The sequence below is a fragment of the Falco peregrinus genome, chromosome 5 (assembly GCF_023634155.1).
Source record: "Falco peregrinus isolate bFalPer1 chromosome 5, bFalPer1.pri, whole genome shotgun sequence".
Classification (NCBI taxonomy): Eukaryota; Metazoa; Chordata; class Aves; order Falconiformes; family Falconidae; genus Falco; species Falco peregrinus.
Window position 1 is genome coordinate 101,290,651 of NC_073725.1, and position 19,668 is coordinate 101,310,318.

The 19,668-nt window shown below is 41.9% G+C and overlaps 1 protein-coding gene across 4 annotated transcripts in view; it reads left to right on the forward strand.

The window, feature by feature from the left end:
- Positions 1 to 19,668, forward strand: part of ARIH2 (ariadne RBR E3 ubiquitin protein ligase 2) — a 34,788-nt gene that overhangs the window by 5,851 nt on the left and 9,269 nt on the right. For 3 of the 4 annotated variants that reach the window (XR_008747197.1, XM_055803835.1, XM_055803836.1), the window contains 6 exons: positions 11,540 to 11,607; positions 13,311 to 13,374; positions 15,768 to 15,915; positions 16,622 to 16,743; positions 17,639 to 17,748; positions 18,766 to 18,883. Coding sequence is in view for 3 of the 4 variants with exons in the window: in XM_055803835.1 (XP_055659810.1) it covers positions 11,540 to 11,607; positions 13,311 to 13,374; positions 15,768 to 15,915; positions 16,622 to 16,743; positions 17,639 to 17,748; positions 18,766 to 18,883 (630 nt within the window). In the remaining variant the exon portion in view is untranslated. Of the gene's footprint in view, positions 1 to 8,943; positions 8,968 to 11,539; positions 11,608 to 13,310; positions 13,375 to 15,767; positions 15,916 to 16,621; positions 16,744 to 17,638; positions 17,749 to 18,765; positions 18,884 to 19,668 lie in introns of those variants that run through there. The other variant, XM_027793608.2, reaches the window with a different exon arrangement.

Here is a 19,668-nt window from a genome sequence, read left to right on the forward strand (position 1 = left end):
AACCAAAGCAATGCTTTATTTAGTCTTTAAAATCAGGCTTCCAAAGCTAAAATAAACTTTCCAAGAATTCTGAAGGTTTCATTGAGCAAATATTGTAATTGCCCAGATAATACCAACCTGCTAGCTTGAATCTTACCCCAAATATGACCCAAGGAGAGAACAGTTTAGATTCCTTTTATATCAAGAATATACCTGCACATATGGAAAACTGTGAACTTGTAAGCCACACAAAGACTTCAGCTCTTGAAGTGCCACATTAACTCTCTGTTCACTAGCAACAGTGGTGCAAGAATTGTACTTTTCTTGGAAATCTGTTGTGTGTCTGCAGCATGTGCTTTTTGTTTCCTGGCATACTTTCTTATAATACTCCAGCAACTGTTTCTTCCTTTCCCTCTCTTCCCCCAAGGAAACTTGTGATTTTGTTACTTTTCTGAGACAAGCTGAACTGGGAAGAATTTGTGTGAATCAGCAAACATAGAAAAGAAGGAAACTGAATATAACATGTTGAACTGTCTGTTAACCATTATTTTCCATCGACTTAATGAGTATGAGTGAACACAAGGGCAGACTTTTCTAAGAACTTTATTAACTTCTTTCCTATAATTTGCTTGAGCTCCAAACTTTTTTATTCCTTTGAAGGCTACCTTTCATAATTTCTTAGGGTGTTTGGGATAGTGGTGATTGTTCTTTTTGCAGCATACTAGTTCACTTTGTGGATTTTATCTCATTTACCTTGTGATAGCTAGTGGTAATGTAGTGCTTTTCAGCATTACTCATTGAAGGCAGAGTGGTTGCCCCTGACAGGGAAAGATGATGGTAGATTAAGACTGTCTTCAGGAGGTACAATGTTGAAGGCAATGCATGACATGGTATCTGAACAATTTGCTATCACAAGAAATCAATAGACTAATACAATTCCCTAAAGCAAAGAAAAAAAGAATGCAATAAAAGGGCTCAAAGCTGTGTTTGAATGTTCTGCCACTGTATATTGTCATTAGGTGATTCACTTTCTGAAGGTGAAATTGGGGGGGTGTATTGAGCATGTTTTTTCTCTGTGACATACTGTCTACATACCTTTAAGACCAGAAACAGGTATTCAGGCCTTTATGTCTTCATGCTTGCAATTTGTGCTATTAACATAGCAATCTAAATAAATAGGATTTTATTTGCCCATTATTTATCTGCTCATTAACCCTCAACATTTGTTTTTTAAACTCCTTTGTTCAGCTATTTCAGGCTGATTGTTGAATTCTTATTGTCTTAAAAGCATTGAGGTAAAGGGCAATCTGCCTTGGGAACCCTCTTGGCTACCTTTTTTCATTCCCCACGAGTTACAACTGACCTTGTTCTCAGTCCTACTGAAGCTAAACAGACAACTGAACAAACCTTGCATTGGCTGCCTAACACCAAGTCAGGTGCAAGCGCCCTGCATATGTTTAAAAGTTTGAACGCAACACCAAAAGATAGTCTCTTCAACAAAAAGCTTGAGGTTTTTTCTGCTCTAATTAGAGACAAAAATCAATAAAAATTTTGTCTGATAAAAGCATGAAACCCAGCATGTTAGGTGGATGTATGCCCTCGTATTGTCTTACTGTCATAGGAAGCTTTTACCTTGAATTCTTCTGACTTGCTTTTTATCGGATGGGGAATTCTGAATAGAAAAATAAGGACAAACAAGGTAGCAGAAGATACAACCAGCTGTGCTGTGTGGCAGGCCTGTAACTACAGTGGTGGTTATCCCATTGCCATATGGCAGCTAGAGAGACTTTGTAAGCGGTACTCCAAAAGTTCCTCCTCGTTTTGGTTTTTGTAAGAACTGTGAGTAGGTCCTTGCTTTCCAAGAAAAAGAAGAGGAAATGTTTGCTCCTTGCCATTAATCTCAAGGTCTGTTTGTGGAGAGTTCAGTTAATACCCTGACTAAAATTAGGACAGGCTATCTCTGTTGAAACATGCCAGAAGAAAATATCAGACTAGTATCCGGAACTGTGATTCTCTGACCAAAAGGCCTGTAAGTTGAAGCAGATCACTTTTAATTCCTCAAAAGGTCACTTCACCAACATTCGATGCTTAAGGACAACACTCGTGAAAGCAGAATGGCATGTATTGCCTGCAGACCAGCAAAGGAATTTACAACAGTTCTTTTTAAAAAACAGATATAATTATAAAACCCAGTATCTTTCAAAAATAAGGAACTAAAATTGTTTAGTAATAAGTTTGTGTTCAAGATAACTGTCAGTTGTCGTTGAGTGATTGTGGGTCCTGTAGTGGCAGTATCAGTACGTGCATGCAAACAGTATGATACTCAATGGTTGTACAAAGTTGACCCTGTCACTGGCAAGCAATTAAGTGTGTGATGATGTCATATTGGCTTTTATTTGTGAATGGCACTTCCTGGCTCTGCTGAGGGTCTCCATACAAGTCTGAAATATCTGTGGTATTCCAAATAACTGGCAATAGTTTCTCTGTTTCAGTGATGAGATGGATCTTTCTAGGTTTTACCAATTCTTTTTTTTCAGGTGGTGATATAAAGCACCATATAAAATAATTGCAATTACAATTTATGAAAAAAATGTTACCTTGACTTTAGGTCTCTTTAGAAGCTGATTGTCAGTCACGGGGAAGCTAAGGTATTTCTGCACTTAAAAGGTAACAAGGAAAGGTAGTCTTGTTGATTTACAGCAATTGATACTAACGTATTCTTTCCTCTAAAACCAAAGCAGTTTTAAAACTGAAGAACTTACAATTTTTAGTTGACTAATGTGAGGCTGATATCTACCAGACAGCAAAAAGCTTACTTCCCTTGCTCCTTGAAATAACAGCTGATGTGTTTTTTTTAGCCCTGTCCCTGGAAGAATCAAACTTGGTAGATGCAAAAAGTATTTGATGTCATGACATAGTTCTGAGTCTATTAATCCGTGTTGTCACTACTGATCTTTCAGAAGTAAACCTGTTTTTGAAATAGTCACCTTATTGACGTCACAACTTTTATTGTGACCAAATGAGTATTTGCTCATAAAAACACAGCCCTCTTAAACTGCTCCACACACTCAAATTGCGCTGACACAGAACAGTTAGTTTGTAGAGCTGCTTGGTAAATGCTGGCAGCAGTCCTTTTCAAATACCATCTTTAGCAGATCCAGAGTCATGTGCGTGGAGATTGGCAGCCTGTGTGAGCAGCTCTACCCGAAGGAACTGGCGCTTGCAGAATGCCCGTTCAGTGGGACCGCAAAAAGTCTATAAAGAGCCAGATGTGAAGACACTGGCACGTGTGCCTCCCTGTATCACTGTGCAAGCTGTGAGCAAGTATGTGGGGTGCTTATTTGAACAAACCTGCAGTGTTGCATAGTCATTCTTTTTGATGCCATAATGACTTCGTGAAACTTACGCAACATAAAATGGCAGTTGCAAAAGACTAGCTGTACCGAAGTACCTGAAGTACAGAAAGGGTGTTAAAGCCCTTTGAAATACTAAAATGCACGTACATAAGAACAGAGTTTGAAAAATTTATGTTCAGAGTTAATGTCCATAAGAACCAACAGTGATAAATATTAGTATATATTAGTAAATATTTAAATATCATTTATTATAAATGGTAGATGCTGGTAGGCAAATTTGACTTCTCTACAGAGCCCCTATGGTTCTGTTTGGCAATGATAACACACTATTTCAAAGTACCTGTAAACCCTAGATTAGTCAGGACATGCAGGTTTATATCTGTACTGTGGTCTGTGGTTTAATATCAAGCCAACATTATGTGGGGCATCCAGTCTGACATTACAGCCCTTAGGAGCACACGTTTGAGACATACCTTTGTCCTTTACCCACTTTTTGTTCTCAAACAGAAAGATCCTGGAAGTTCTGCTATACAAAAACTGTGTTGTTGTCTACCAGATTCACAATGCCTGTACTGTAGTGGTATGTTAAACATCAAAAGGACATGAATATGTCCATAACTGTCATCAGTGTATGTTTTATTTTGGCTTCTAAAGGTGTCTGGTTTAGTTTATTTTTTTTCTTTCTTTTTAAAAAAAAAAAAAGTGTAGCAAGTTTTCCTAGAGTTCTGGTCAGCAAGATAAGAGAGCTGGCTGGAGAGCCCAGACCTTGCAACCTTGTGACAACTTCATGAAGTCATTTGAGGAGAGAAATCAGTTTTGTTACTTATTGCCCAGGACTGCTGAAATTCTCAACTTGATTGGAAAAATGAGCCACAAATGTGGAGGGTGATAATAGCCCACACATTTCTTTGTGATTCATGCTTTGAGTGTATCTTACAGCCAGTATGACTTTGCAGTGAGCAAAAAAAAAAAATATCTGTTCGCAGCTGTTGATGAGTCTGATCTTGGTGGGAGGTAGAGGCAAGCACAAGTCATTAAAAATGCGAAAACAATCTTTCAGTAACTGTTTCATGTTGCAAGCTTCCAGCTGGACAGCATGGTCACAGGGGCGGCGTGAAGCAGCTGAAGTGCGGTGCCAAATTTGTGTGCTGTGCCTGTTAATGATGGCACAGCACAAATAAGCTACATTGTGCGCTATGAAACACCAACAAAGCAGATGTTCCTCCTCTTCATCTTTTTATAACAAAAGAAAAATGCCCTTAGAAGCTGGAATTGTCAAGTAAAGGACTGTTATTTGGGACTGAACAGGGATTACTCGCTCAAAGTTACCTAAGCCCTGCGATCTGCATGTGCACGCTGCTGTGGCTGTGTGCATGCATCAGTGCTTTCCATTTTTTTTTTTTTTTTTGGCTGCCCTGTGTCCTGAACTGTTGGTCAGGGTTGTGTGGATTCAAGTTATTACCTGCCCTTTGCCTCCTCCCTATGCATCCTCCACATCCTCCTTTCTGTCAACCAGAAGGAATTGTCCACTGCTCTCGTGTTTCGCTGGGAAAACACCTAGGCAGGGGACGAGTTGAGTGCAGCAGTGGGGGTGTTGCTGGGGGGCTTTGGCAGTGCATGGGAGACAGTGCAGCACGGACTGGGTGCTGATGCTCTCAGGCACTGTGTTACGTTGGAAAGAATAGCTGCCGTGAGTACAGCTGGGGAGTCTCCAGTGTTATATCCGTGTGCTGTCTTACGGCTTTCTTACTGCGTTTCTTTCGCTCTAAATCTTTCAAGAAGGAATCTCATAGCTATTTTGTAATAATGCCTTCTGGTATACCATCTTGCTTAAGTCTTTTTTTTTTTCTTTTTTTTTAATTTATTTCTGAATCTTCTCAGGAAACTAGCCTAACAGCTTGAGAAATACGTATATTGAGATTTCCTAGCTGAGTCCTGCTGATCCTGTTTGTTGGCAGCTGCAGCTGAAATTGGTGCTGTCCTGTGTAGGAGAGTGAATGGATTAAAGCAATGTGTAAGTGTGGAGAAAGAGTTAGAATTTAACTCGGGATCCCCTTTCTTCAGTCTGTGGCCAACTAGGTTGTGCACTGAGGGTTTCACGAACCATGTGTGTAACACTGGCAGTATTTGTCATTCCCAAACTGCATGCTGGCTCCTAAATATGCTTCTAATCTTGCAGACTGACACCAGGTCTCTGCATGCCAGGCAGTGAGTGACAGGGTACAGATTAAAACTCTGTGATGAAGCAGAGCTCGTGTAGTGCTGTTTATCAGGACCTTTCTGTGGTATCAGGACTGCAGCTACAGACTCCAAATTGCATTTCTTTCCTGGTGCAGCCTGTAGCCTGTAATCATGAAAGGGCCTGAAATGTCAGACAAATCGTAAGCAATACTGTGAGCTTTTTCTCACCTTTTTTTATGCTTGACTGAACCCAGGATACAAAATTAGGGTATATGATTTTGTTGAAACTGTGGGTTTTTTCCTAATAAGTGAAACTAATTTGAATTCAGTTTTGAAAATGGTCTTCTAATGCTCAGAAACCTGTAATATATGCAGTGGCCTTTGTTGCAAGACTTTGAACACTTGGGGTGTTTATGGCAGGTGATGTTGATCACAGCTCAAGCCCTTGCAACCTCCTGAGTTTTCTACCAGGACTGTATATTGTAAGTCTAAGAGGTAGATCTAAACCAAGGGGGAAATATGGTGAAAAAAAAAGCTTTTGGTTGCCCTTTTATTTCTTCTTAATTCCTAATATTTTTGCACTTTTCTGAGAAAAATCCTCCAGTAAAAACAGGGCAGTCAAATAGTTTTTCCAGTGGGGCATGAAGGGAGTCAGATCTACTTTCAACAAGGGAAATGAGTGTGAAATAGTGGGGGTTTTCCATTTGTGGGTCACTTTTTTTACCTCTGTGTCCTTAAGTAAAATATGTCTGAAGGTATTTTCTTAATCAGAATTATTCTATACAAATTATGGTTTCTTTCTAAGGTGTTATGCTACCACCAACTCAATTCAATCTCTATTTTGCCCATAGTTGGTCACCAACAGCAACAGTTTCAGAGGCTCTTGTTCTGTGGGTTTTTTTACTGTTGTAAAGAATGTAAGAGTGTGTTTTTAGAAGTTTTGATGCAGTACACAAACTAGTATCATCCCAGGTTCATCCTTTCCTTGTAGAACTAACAAAAGCTATTCATGGATTAAAATAAATGCTTCTCAATATTAATTCTATTTGCTTAAATCTATTTGGAAAAGAAAAAACCAACTTTGCTTAGGGGAAAGAAGAGAAATGGAAGCTGTATTTCTTTATGCTCATCTTGATGTTTATGTTCATCTGATGAGCCAGACATTTCAGTGCAACCCTAATCTAACAGAAATTATCAGCTTGGTGCAAATCCACAGGATATTAGCTCCAACTAGATCATAGTATCTCCAACTCATTCTGCATTGAATCTCTTTGAGAATCATGTGATAATTCTTGTTTTAAACTCCTGATACTGTATCTCTGCAAAAGTGAGGACTGAAACACACCTCCAAAAAATAGGCCATCCCTTGGAGAAAAGTGAAATGAACTCATGAGATATGCATGTGACATAAATATGCATGAGCAATTTCTGTAGAATATAAGCTCTACAAAAGACAGTGCTTTTTTAGCTTTTAGGAAACATTTCTGTCTGAATTAGCAGCTGTCAAAGTGGCATGGTTGAAAACATTTTCTGCTGTAGAGAGATGAAGCTTCAGCTCTTCAATTTAGCTTACCCAGGGAAGCAAGTTGAGACGTAGTTGTCTTACAGCTCTATAAACCCAGCAAGGTACCTGCAGAACTTCTTTGCAAATTCTTTTGATACTGTCTTGTCCTAAAGTGTGCCAGACTCTCGCACTTCAGAAATGTGAGAATTTTGCTTATATTGGAGAGTAAAGAACCCAGGAGATAAGGGGAGATATAAATAATAAGAAAAAAATAATACTGTGTTCTGTTCCAGAAAATGAATCAATGTGTGTTTAGTGTGATGGCAAATCTTTGTTCTGCTTTCAGAATCTAATTTTGCCCAGCATTATGTAAATTGTTTGGACTTCTTTTGCAACTCCTGTAGAGTCTTTCCGTTATGCAGAGCACCTTCCCCTCGGCACCCTTCCTGCATGCACAGGCACTGTGCCCCTTTTCCAGTGCAGTGACAAACATTAGCATTTGGTGCCTGTTTCTGGCAATCAGCAGCCTTCTATCACTGGTAAGTCAGAGTTAAGCTAATGGAGGTTTCAAAGAGGCTTCTGAGGTGACTAGACTCCTGTTTTAAGGTGAATCTGGACATTGCAGACTGGTTGAGATCCTCTCTCTTCAGTTTTTCTGCTCCATCGTAGAGAAAGAAGCCTGGTCTTAAGTTTGAAAAGTTCAGATTTGGACTGAGCTCATCTTTGGTCTTAACGTTTCAAGCTGACATTTAGAAAATAGGGAAATGAGAATGAGGGAAAGAAATTTTGAAGCATGACTAGTTTCAGCTTTCATCTTCTAAACTAATAAATCTAATCACAGCTAGAAGAGTTCTGGAGAAGTCAAGCTATTGAGAAACATCGGCACAGTCCATCAGTTGTAGACAAGAACTAAAACAGACGTGCAGCATTTAGAATATGCATTTCCTTCTGCACTGTGGTCTGTAGAATTATTTTACTGAAATGACCTGCTGCCAGCAAGACACCAAGTGGGCTATCTTACTATCTCTTTTGGCTCTGAAACATGAATAAGAAAGTTTAAACAAAGCTGACAATTTATTGAAGGCATCTTTTTTTTATCTATTTTGTGTGTGAGACAAAGCATTATTGTTCCTGAATTACCTAAGATTCTTGTGGCACCCAGTTACTAATAGGGGACTGAATCAGAGCTCTTTCTGAGATGTTTTATAAGTTTGAGATCTTTCAGTGTGTGAAACTTCTGACTGTCCGGGAAATGCTGGATTGGGCAGTGTGCCTGCACTGCAGCCAAGGCTTATTTCCTAAGCTGCAAGGCTGCAGTGGGTGGGTATGGAGGGGGCATCAATGTCTTCTAACTGAATAGTTCAGCTAGCACTATCAGCTTCTGTATGTTGCTTCTCCAGTACTGTAAGGTAATTAATTATGTACATATGTACCGAACTTCTCATTGCAGTGGTATGGTTTTTGTCCTTAGCATGTTTTGACTGCTGCTTGCAAAGAAACACTTCAATGATTCTGGGGTATTATTGTGGAAGAACGGCTGACTTGGTACAATCATTCACTCGTGAATGTACAATCATTGAAGAGGCTGGGGAGCGCTGCTAATCAATAGGAGACGTTTGTTAAACACTTTTCTTCTCATGCTTGTTCTCTTGAATCTCTCCAGTAGTGTTGGCCCCTGATGGTATTCACGTTTGCCTTCTGAATTACCAGCCTTGCTGTTGGTGAGCAGGATTTAGGCTGTAACATGGTGAGACTCTGCTCAGCAGGCACAGCCTCAGCCTCATCAGTTATCTACTTCTCCCCCATCCCTCTTTCTTACAGTTTGAATGTTATCTATCTTTCATGTGTAAGAACTAGTACTTCCATGCCAAGCAGACTGTGGGTGTGTTGCTGCAACTGCCTGACTCTGGGACTTCTTTTTTGCAAGATCACATGCACTCCAGTCAGGTAGTATCAAAAACTTTTCTGCTTCAGGGCTTTTCTGAAAGTGGACTCATGTCATGGACCTGGGTTTATGAACAGAAAATTTTATTCTTGGGTGCTTTTATAATTAAAAGTAATAAAATTAGCACTGCAACTGATCCAGTCAGTGCTTGCAGTTGGAGAAAAATAGGAATGGTCACAGAAACTTTATTATTCTCCTAAATCTGTTAATCTGGCATCTTTCTGGAGCATTAATTCCACATTTTGCCTCACAATTTGACTCAGAAGCATTTGATTCAGTTAGGGTAGTTTGTTAGATTTCAGAAATGTGTATGCTGGTATTTGTATTTCTTTTTTTATACATCTTCACTCTTGAATGTACTTGGTTCCTCTTATGGGAACAAGTGAGTTCATGGAGTCGTGATGCTGCAACAGATGCTACACCTCAGGCTCTGAAAATCCAACTGAAAAATAGTTATTTTCATATGATACAGATGAACTTCCCATTTAAATCTGGTGGTTTGGGTTTTTTTGCCAGGATGGTAGCTCTTCCTTACTGCTACTGAGAAATAATTTCATTGCTGTTCCAGAATGATTCATTAACATGTGGCTTGCATTTTCAGGAAGGCAGTCTTGTAGAGACCACATTTCTGATCCTTGTTTGTTTTTACAAACGCGAAATGCAGATGTCTTCCTTGTACAAGCAAGTCAAAGGTGTTTGTCTGGGTCTGCCATGCTGGGGGCTTAAGATAACAGCCCTTCCAAAGCTGGCAGTGGCACTTTGTCTGTACAACGGGAGAGAGACTGTGTTGCCAGCAGCAGCCCCATACTCCATGCTCCATCTAATCACAGGCTTCAGTGCTGGGAGGGAGGGCAGTGCTGCCTTGGGTGGCTTTTGTTTTGAGGGTCACATCGCTGGTAAAGTCGAAGAAGGTGGCATACCAGATCTTAGAAAGCATGAACTAATGGTTCAGTTCTTCTAGAAAAAGGATTATTTGAACATTGAAAATTACTCTTTTATTAGTGGGATTTCTTAGTGACCAGCGAAGTGGGCAAATCAGAAGGTAGAGGTAGGTAAGAGCCAATGACAAACCCTGGCTGCATCATATATTGGTGCTGTGCTGGTTTCACTCACTGAACCAACCATCCAGCACTGACAGATGCCAGCACAGGATGGGCAATATCATGTGGCACGAATAGGTCAGTTGTGTTGTGTCATGAAATTGCACCTCTTCAGTGGGGTACATTTATAAGAGTAATGAATATGCTGCTCCTAGGTGTGCAGAGCCTGGCTTTTTTGTAGGAGTGATGATTGTTTGTTTTTCCTTCTAGGGTTGTGTTGGGGTTGCTGTGTGTCTGTATTATCAGGGCATTGGATCCTGTGATTCACCCATAGTAGGATTCAAGAAGGCTTATGACTTTTCAAATCATGATTTGTACTGACAGCTTCTCTAGGGAAATAAAAGGAGCTTTTTGTGCAGCTAGGATGGAAAGTCTTGTGTTTCCTGTATGTGTAGCAGAGAGAGAGGTACTATGGTGATAGCTTGTCTTGGAGTGCAGGAGGTAGAGTCCTTTAACGCTGGAGGGTGTTTGAATGCAGAATGTGTGGACCACTGGGCTTGCCCAGGTGCTTCCTAGCACAGAGAGGAGTGTGGAGGCAGGGTCTGTGAGCCTTCTGAATTCCCCTGGAAGAGGTGTCTTGTTTGCAGGAGACCTGCTTTGTTTGAACTGCAGGGCCTGATAAAGGTTTGAAAGGATCAGGAGGCAGGCTGAAGGTCCAGCAGCTCAGCAGATTACTGTCTTGGTGGGTACAAGCCTTTTTGTGCTAGCGGAGCAGTCTGGTTTCTTCTGAAATAAACTAATGCATAGAAGCAAAGGAGAACTTGTTTGCTTATACCCTTGTAACATGACTTTAAATGTCACGTTGCAGTATTCTAGAAGGTGCTTGGGCTAGCACGGACTCTGCTCGTGCTTGCCAGGAGTCCACGTAATGCAAGCAACTCTGTATGGAGATAGTCCCTGTCACAGTAGCTTTCTATCTCCCTATTCCAGTCCAGTGTATAATTTTCTTCTCTACAGCGAAGGCTTGGAAAAATGTTTTGGGTTTTCCCCCACCCTTTGCTGTCACAGCATGCCTGTGTTAGCAGCTTGTTACTGCTTCTCCAACTCAGTAAGTGGTATCTGTCTGCCCTGTGTTTCCTACTTTGCACACTGGGTGAGGTCCCTGATCCCAGTCTGCTCAGGGCCTCTCCAGTGGCGACTGTAGTCAGGACTGGATGTGGAGCTTCCATGAGCAGTTAAGCTAATCCAGTGAATTCTTGGTTCCTTCTTCTCTGTGCTGTTGTGACCAAATATGTGAGTTAGTTTGGGTACATCCATGCTTCATTCCAACCTGTATATTGCAGGTGCACTGGCTGTGAACATAATGTCTAGTAGTTTATTGGGAATTGAGTATCACTGAGATATTGTACTGAGTTTGTATGATTTATTAATCTTTTAAGATGATCATAGTCCTAAGCACCTAAGCAGAGGTGTGGCCTCAAAATATGCCTAACATGACTTTTTTTTTTTTTTTTTTCCTTTTTTTTCCACTTAGGTATCACATGCTGTTGCAAAGCTAGTATTAGTTAGTTTCCACTGGCAAATTTCAGAGATTTTGGAAAGGTAAGTGTAAACAGTCTTATCTCTTCTGTGTTCAGTGCTTTTCCCCTTACTTTGCAGGAATGGTCAGGGTGGTCCATAAGTGTCATCTTGACAAGCATCTTTGAACGTGAAAGTAGGCCACACAGTCCATTCCAGGGAGGCAGAGGAAAAACACTGGTTTTGTTGAGGCTGCATTGCCTGTAAGAAATTTGTCAACAGGGAAAGGGTAGTAGTGGTGAATGTCTTTCAGTCTAGAGGAATTCTTGTCGTGCTGGGAACCCTGTAGATGCATTTAGCTTAAACTTTGAGATAACAGATTGAGAGTGCTGCATCTATATTTATTTATTTTAACAAATATAAAGATAACGTATGTTCTGTTTTGAACATATGAACCATAAATCATAAAGGAGCACTGAACCTATGCTGATGTATTCTTTAGTAGTACATTCACATGGAAGTTTTTGCTCCTTCTGAACATAAGTGATGTTTTTTCCAAGCTGACTAGCATTTGGAGAGCAGGAGAAGATGATGTGAGAGAACTGAGAAGTGCAGCCCCTTTGTTGCTTGGTCACTGTAAACGAAGTCTTCCAACTGATTTCAGGAGGGTTCGGACTCTGCCGAAACATATACAGGAAGTGTGTCGGGAGGCACTGCTGTCTGGCAGCCCCTCCAGAAAATACTGGCTCAGAATTGAACATTGTCTGAAAATAGAGCACATCAGTCTGACTCATTCTGCCATGCCATTTTTGGCCCTGTAGCCAGCAACTTTGTCCAGAGAACATATGGGAAATGCATCTCCTGTATGGATATTGCTGCAGCATCTTTGGTAACTGGCTCGTTGGTTACCATGTATCCTGTGAAAGCTTTTCTCTGGGGAACGTGGAGGGCAAGACTCCCGTGTAGCAGCAGCTCAGGGTGATTCTGTAGGTTAACTAAGTAGGTTTAAACAGGAGGAAGTCTGGGGAAGAGTTTACTTCTAAAGCTATGACTTTGGAAGTTGTTCTTCAGTTAATCTGGTCCTCAAACTTCTGTCTTGGTACAAAGAGACATTCTCAAATGAAAGCTCCTTAGTACAATTAAAAAGCGCTAGTGGAGAGGGAGGATTTACAGCATGGTCACAACAGTGAGGCTGCTATTTCTGAATTCATTGATATGTAAACATTCCTCTGCAATGAAAATCACAACCAGCAAAACTTGTAATTCTAAGGCTGCTGGTAGACAGCTTCATATGCCTAAAGGGTGATAATCTGTCCCGTAGTAAATACTTATCTAGACTGGAGTCAAAATGAGACCTAACCAGGATAGTTTGGTTTTACAAAGGAACAGGAGACAGACAGGAGCCTCACTGGAGTGTGTTGTTATGGGTACTGGCTTAGGACTGCTCTAGGAGTGTGGATAGAAAATCTTAGCTTCAAAAATAATTTTTCAGGGGGAGGGAAAGAGTTATAGAAAAATATTCATCAAGGAGTATGAGGGAAATAGGAATCCATTACTGGGAGAAATATTATTCCTGTTTCCGATTTTGAAGAAACCCATAAATTTTTGTTGTGAGAGTTCAGCTCACTGTGTGAGGAGCCTTACACAGGACATGTTTTCACTTCCTTTGTTGAAACTTACCGCACCATTTGCACAGAGCCTATTATTTATTCAGGTGAGAAGGATCAATTTAACAAAGCAAAATGTATTCAGAAATTGATTTGATTATTCTTCAATTGCCTTTTCAGGCACAAGTCTAATGCTGCCCAATTGCTAGTAGAAGCACGAGTTCAGCCCACCTCATCCAAACATGTAAGTATGCTAACTATTTTGGTCTGTTCCCTTGGCAGACACCTCTGAACCCACCTCATGAGAGGATTGCATTACTAATGACATAGTCTGTCCTGTGTTAACCCTTTGCAAACTTGGGTTCAACACCCTAACTCAATACTGGGTTTACTTTTTAAATGAGAATGCATTCGAGAGGTTTCTAACATTTAAATAGCAGCTTTGCTATTGTCATGCAGGTAGTGTTCAAGAATTTCTTGCCTCAAGAAAATTAACTTCTTTTTTGGGCATGAGTGATGGTGTACAATAGAAGAAGCAGAGTGCATGGGCTTGGCTACCTCTTCCAATTCTGCTGTCTCTGTAAAAGACACTCAAGGGAAGCTGTGGCTGCATAGAATGAGAAGAGCTTGTCTGTGGCTGGAGTAGAGGATTCCTGCCTGCCTGCCTTCCCTGCCCCCGCCCCCCCCCCCCCCCCCCCCCCCCCCCCAAGATGACTGCTGCACTGCTCTGCTCAGGAGTGCTTAAGCCAAATCTTCCAGTGGTGTTGCTGCTGAGCCAGTCAGTACTGATATTTGAACTAATTAACAGCCTCTGTTTTGCAGCCAGGACTACACAGGTCTTAGACTTTTGTGCCCCATCCACCCCCACCTTTAAGTAGAAACTTTCTGTTGCATCTTTACGGGTTTCATTCACAGTGGGCATCTTAGTACAACCCACAGTTACCCCAAAACACGTTGCCATGTGTCAGATTTTGAGTGATAAAATATTACATCTGAGAAACACTGTTGGGTTGGGGGGGAAGGGAGATTTTAAAAGCCTCATTTGGCATCTGAGCTGACTTGTAACAGCAATAGTGGAAATGCTAAAACAGCTGACAGGAGTAAGCTTCATGAATTCAAATTATCTGCCTAGAGTCCGGAAAAGAATCTTTGTTGTTTGACTTACCTGCAAAGCAGTCCATGTATTTGGAGATTTGTCTGACTCTTGCACCAGCTGTTGCCCAAGTACTTCCCACTACAATGGTGATTTCATTTTGGGAAGGAACATGTTTCAGGTTAAAGTCTTGACAAACTTGGTCTGGTAGGCAATTCATTACAGTCTTTTTGTATGTGCTAGGGCAAGTTGCTCTGTGTTTCAGCTCCTAATGCAGTGTGATGATATTTTGGGGGCAGATGCTCGTACTGAGTGTCTGTAGAGCAACTGACCCTATAGGGAGAAGCTATAATGGCGTGCTCAGAGGGACAGCGTGTGAAAGTTTGAGGTGGTGGGCATGCTGTTCAAGTTGAGCAGTTGATCTAGGCAATCAACACAGTTGCAGACTGTGACTCTTGTTCTGGTCCATAAGTGAGGCCACTTAGAACAAAGTTGCATTGTTTCCTTTTTCATGTGGTCATGCTATATTCATCAAGGATATTCATCAACAAGCTCTGTTGGTCATGTGGCTGTGTATCATGCTGCTGCTTCTCTGCGTCCCTGGCATGCAGAGCTAGGCATGGAAACTGGCGGCTGTCTCACATGAGCTTCTCAAAGAGTAGCAAAGGTTTAAGTAGATGAAAAGAGATTATATGAGCTTCTCTGTGAAAGGAGAAATAGTAATATAAACTTCTAACAGCTTTGTAGAGCCTTGCTTTTGATGATGCTGTGCTACACGTAGTCCTTCAGGTCTCAAGGGTGAGCCAAGATGTGTTGAAGGCTAGATCTGTTGTCTAGGGATTCGCTCTGTGCTACCCAAGGGGAGATCCGGACTGCTTCCCAGTGGTTTAGTGAAGCAGTAGCAGAATTATGCCTGACTTGAAACAAACCTTCTAATCCTTTTCAGCTGAAGGGATGGTACCTGCTTTGTCAAACGTAGCATAGGCAGAAGATAAGAGATGTGAGGTGATGGTCTGTGAACTCCCTTTCCTCTCTGTATAAACACTCTACACGCTGCACTGGTTCTCCTCGTACCCAAAACCATTGTCCAGCACAAGGGCACTGCTAAGCCTGCTTCCAGCTATAGCTGCTTTCCAGGGTCTGTGGAGCAGTGATAGATACTGACCCAGCTAACAAAGAATATCAGTAAATTCAGGGAAGGACTAACACAGTTATGTATCACCTCATTTTTCAAACAAGGCTAGAGTGAGAACCAGAAAAGTAAAGGTGCGTTCTGGGAAGCACTAGATTAGAGGCAGGAGCTGTTCAGTGACTGCCAATCTGTTGTGCTCCATGAGATTAAAGAGGTTCTTAAGGAGAACTGACTGTCGGGGCAGTGTAGCACCCCAGCACCCCAGCTGCTTATGAACCTGTTCTGGCCTGGAGCTCACCTGAGACCATTAGCACAATGAAGTTGATGCAAGTGCTATGATGATGGATAAGGTGAGAATACTCTGGGAGAGCTGGGATCCTTTCACTGTAATGCTGATTTGTGTCTCTCCCAGGCAATGGTACATTCCTCCCATCACTGCGCAGTGTGCATGCAGTTTGTCCGGAAGGAGAACTTGCTCTCTCTGGCTTGTCAGCACCAGTTCTGTCGCAGCTGTTGGGAGCAGCATTGTACAGTGCTCGTCAAGGATGGTGTTGGAGTCGGTGAGTTAAAGGTGGATATGGTGCTGGGTCTGTATTTGCCATGCTGGCCGTTCTGATGACTGGCTGAATTGGTCTAAAACATCTTGGTAATGAGAAAATGGAGCATGGAATGAATATTTGTGACAAACAACTTGAACTACCAATCTTATCTGAATCCCTGGTTTAGTGTTGGCATATCCCCAGGAGAGCATTCCTCCTGCCTAACAAAACATGCAAGTCCATAGATCCATTTGCTGCTTTTTTTCCCCCATGTGATCTCAAGAGCATGACTATAACAAGTTAGAGGCTGAAAATCTGCTGCATTTTGAGTTTGCATCTCTTGTGATGCACTACCCCTGTAGTGCTTGTGGATGCAAACATCTGTTCCCTTTGTGTTGGGTAGAAGCCAGTAGTTGCCAGAGTTGCTTTGGGCTTTTCCTAGCCTGTCTTTCATGCTGGCATGGCAGTAACATGCAATTTTCCACTTTAAATATCTGACCTTGTGAATACCGGTTGAAGCACTTATTGGTCCTGGACGCACATGAGCCCTGTCATCTTTCGGCAAAGACAGTTGGGCTTCAGCTTTTCAGCAGCCCCGATAGATTTGTTTCACAGTTGTGTCCCTCTTGCCACAACAACAGATGGCACCTAGGAAACTGTGTTGAACACTCTCTGTGCATTCACTCCTTGGACTAAGTTGCGCTGTGCTAAAATGTTGCTTTCTCAGGGGTCTCCTGCATGGCTCAGGACTGCCTACTTCGGACACCAGAAGACTTTGTGTTTCCATTGCTGCCTAGTGAAGAGCTGAAAGACAAATACAGGCGCTACCTCTTCAGGGACTATGTGGAGGTATTGCTTTTTTCAGTTTTAAAATACCCTGGGTGAATTCACCAATGACTTGCAGAAATTTTGTTTGAAGTGTCTTGCATCTTTGATTAGAACTGCAGTAACTGCAGCAAGATTTTTCCTGATAAACATGATGTGGCTGCTGCTGGAGGACAGCCTCACTGACAAAAGGCTCTAGTAGGTTGCCAAAGTAAATTCTGCTATAAGGTCACCCAGTAACTCCTTGGCTGGTGCTTCAGAATTCTCAGAATGTTGCAGCTGGGAACTTAAAACTTCAGTCTGCGTTTTAAAGTCCTTCTTGCTCTTGCATAGAAATTTTAGGTTCTGAAAAATAAGTCCCTCATCTTACTGTAGCCCAAATGAATTGGCTGGCTCAGTAACATCTTATGTGAGGATTTTTAAATTAAAGCAGCAGTTGTTAAGGTTAAATGTGCAGGAGTATTTTGGTAACTGGGAACAGACTGGGAACACTCAAGAAGCAGGGAAGCAGTAAGAGAGGGGTGTCACCTGTCTTCGGTAAGAGACCCTTTGAGAGGGAACAGCCACCACAGGAAAGCAAATGAATACATTCTAGGGCATAGGGAGAGACTGGAGAAAGAGCACAGATGGGGTGAAAATTTTTGTTCAGTATCTTGATGGGGTCCTATGGTTGTGTTGCTGTGGTTGGTCTGTAACCCTCCATTTGAATTCCCTATTTTAGAGAAACTGTAAATAAACCTCTTCCACATTAGGAAAGGCAGTGTTAGTTATCTGCTCTGTTAGACCTGGTGACAGTTTTCACTTTTTTTCAACAGGAAATAACTGACTTCTATGTTTTTGAGGATAGGACTGGTTACAACTGAACAGATAATGCTCTTCTGCATCCACTTCTGATCTTGCCACTTTCATATATTCACAGAGCCATTATCAGCTGCAGCTGTGTCCTGGTGCAGATTGTCCTATGGTCATACAGGTACAAGAGCCAAAAGCCCGGCGAGTGCAGTGCAATCGTTGCAATGAGGTCTTCTGGTAAGAAACAGAAAAGGTTAAATAAAGATCACGGGGCGAGTGTATGCTGTCCTCAGAGCTACTTCATTTGCTTGCCAACAGGTTCAGTGTGTAGAAGCATCTCAAATGTTTTGCTGGAGTTGTTTGTAACTTGAGTTAGCTTGAGTAATTGGACGCTAGGGGTTTGACTTCTGCAGGTGGTCAGCCATCCCCCCACTTCCTAAACTCCTTGGGAGTTGGATGTTCTGATAACCAGGCAATGCAGGGCTTGAGTAATGAAGGGGTTACAAATCTGCCATTCTCATATTTTGGCTAGGTTACAGATTTTGGTGTAGACATAGTGACTGGTGGAGATTCTAGTAATGGATGTGGAGGCCTCGCTGCTGCCTGCTGGCACTGAATTTTTAAGTTTATTACAAGTATTTGACTCACAGAATGTCTGTTGTGTTTTGAGGCTTATGCAAGAATACAAGTCTGCTGAATAGGAATGCTAATGTTCCTTGTCTGACTTCAAGTTTATATGGGATCAGAGAAAAGAGTCTTCTGCTCCTGGCTCTCTAGGATCACTGCTGTTGAGAATGTCTGTGGAGCATAATACAACTGCTTTTAGAGACCCAGCTTACTGGTATCTCCATGCAAATGGCCCTTGCTCACCTGAAGCTGCTCAAATCATGCTAAGGCAGGTGCCTCATATCTACCATTGGAATCAGGCTACTTGGAAAGCCACTGGTATGTCCCAAGCCTCTGCAGTCGTGTTAGAGCAGACATAGGTAGACTCTAGGGAGGGACGTCTCAGCTCTCAGACATGATTTGTCAGAGAACGCCTCGGTTGACTGGCATCCTGATGCTGGCTTCTGCATAAGGATGGAGCTTTATTGGAGTTCAGCCTTGGTCTTTGCACTCTAATAATACACAAGTTCATTTGCATCTGTTGCCCTCACTTGGCCTCCCAGATTTTGGTCATCAGGAAAACCTCCATTCTTGAGTCGCTTCCTTGGAAATCAATATGTTTTTCTTTTTCTTCTTTCCCCCATTAAGCTTTAAGTGTCGGCAGATGTACCACGCACCCACAGACTGTGCGACCATTCGGAAATGGCTTACCAAGTGTGCAGATGACTCCGAAACAGCCAATTACATCAGTGCTCACACTAAAGATGTAAGGACAACCACCTGCATGACTTTTTCTTGTCCTCTAGTCGGTCTATGAAGCAAGATACAGTTGTATACATGTGTAGTATTGTGTGGGGCTTTTTCACAGACTGCAAATTCTCGCAGCTCCCTAAGGACTGTGATATAACACAACTGAATGAGTGCCTTGGGAACACTGTGCTGCCCTCCTGCAGGACCTGGTGGTCCTTATTCCAGACCTGGTGTGAATGTCTTTGGCAGCCAGGTGTGCAGCCCTCCCGTGGGCAAAAGAATTGTGGCTGCTTTGAAATGATCAGTGGAGGTGTATATCAAATGGAAGGAGAGAGTGTAGTAAGTGGGAAGTCAGTACCAAATAAGCCACTAGTGGTGTTTAAACCTGAATAACTGTGTGGCATAGTGTGAACTGGAAGTTGAGGGGGATAAAGCCTTGATTTGGCAAGGACTGCCAAATGGGATAGATGAAGTCTCTAAATTTGATGTTGAAGTACTTCTAGTAGATTTAGACCCCAGAAAAAGAAAAAGTATTACATAGTATGCACACTGCCTATAGATTTGTCTTTACAAGTTTTAGGTATACTACCTTTATCCTCCAGATTAGTTGTCTGCAGATTGGAACTTTAAAGTCTTCGGGGGATTTTTGTGGCCTGACTTCAAAACAGTTCTTAGCTGGCATTTGTTCTACTGTAGCCAATGACAATTGTGACAGGGCTAATTAGCTATAAGCTTCAGTTGCGTTAGGGAAGTGGACTAGAGATCTTAAATTCCCTTCATTCTCTGGAGAAGCTGTCAACA